At 33.4% G+C, this 344-nt stretch overlaps 1 protein-coding gene across 1 annotated transcript in view; it reads right to left on the bottom strand.

Moving 5' to 3' along the window:
- LOC119587399 (protein FAM200B-like) overlaps positions 1-99 on the bottom strand; it is a 5,915-nt gene extending 5,816 nt beyond the window's left edge. The window contains exon 1 of the mRNA XM_037936138.1: positions 64-99. Coding sequence (XP_037792066.1) covers positions 64-99 — 36 coding nt within the window. The remainder of the gene's footprint in view (positions 1-63) is intronic.
- Between the last annotated feature and the right edge of the window lie 245 nt (positions 100-344).

Raw genomic sequence — 344 nt, forward strand, 5'->3', positions numbered from 1 at the left:
TACAACATAATTTGAAAACTTGGCCATAGATATCAACATTAGAAAAATTAATCAAATAGTTACCATAACTAAAATAATGACAATGGGCAGCCCTGCCATACTGCATTTTGATTCAATGTGCTCTTTTTCCTCTTCAGCACGAATGGGGCAATGCAGAAAGATTTTGTGACAGGATAGGAACTACATATTCTGACTAATATGTATGACTGATTTGTAAAGCAAAACAAGAGGTAATCAACATTCCTTTGTTGCCTATTTTGTTGATATGACAGCAGATATCAGCCAAGGATGTACCTAAATATTAAATGTTACTTTACAACCAAAAATGGCAGAAATTTGAACCT

This window comes from Penaeus monodon, chromosome 22 (assembly GCF_015228065.2).
Source record: "Penaeus monodon isolate SGIC_2016 chromosome 22, NSTDA_Pmon_1, whole genome shotgun sequence".
NCBI lineage: Eukaryota > Metazoa > Arthropoda > Malacostraca > Decapoda > Penaeidae > Penaeus > Penaeus monodon.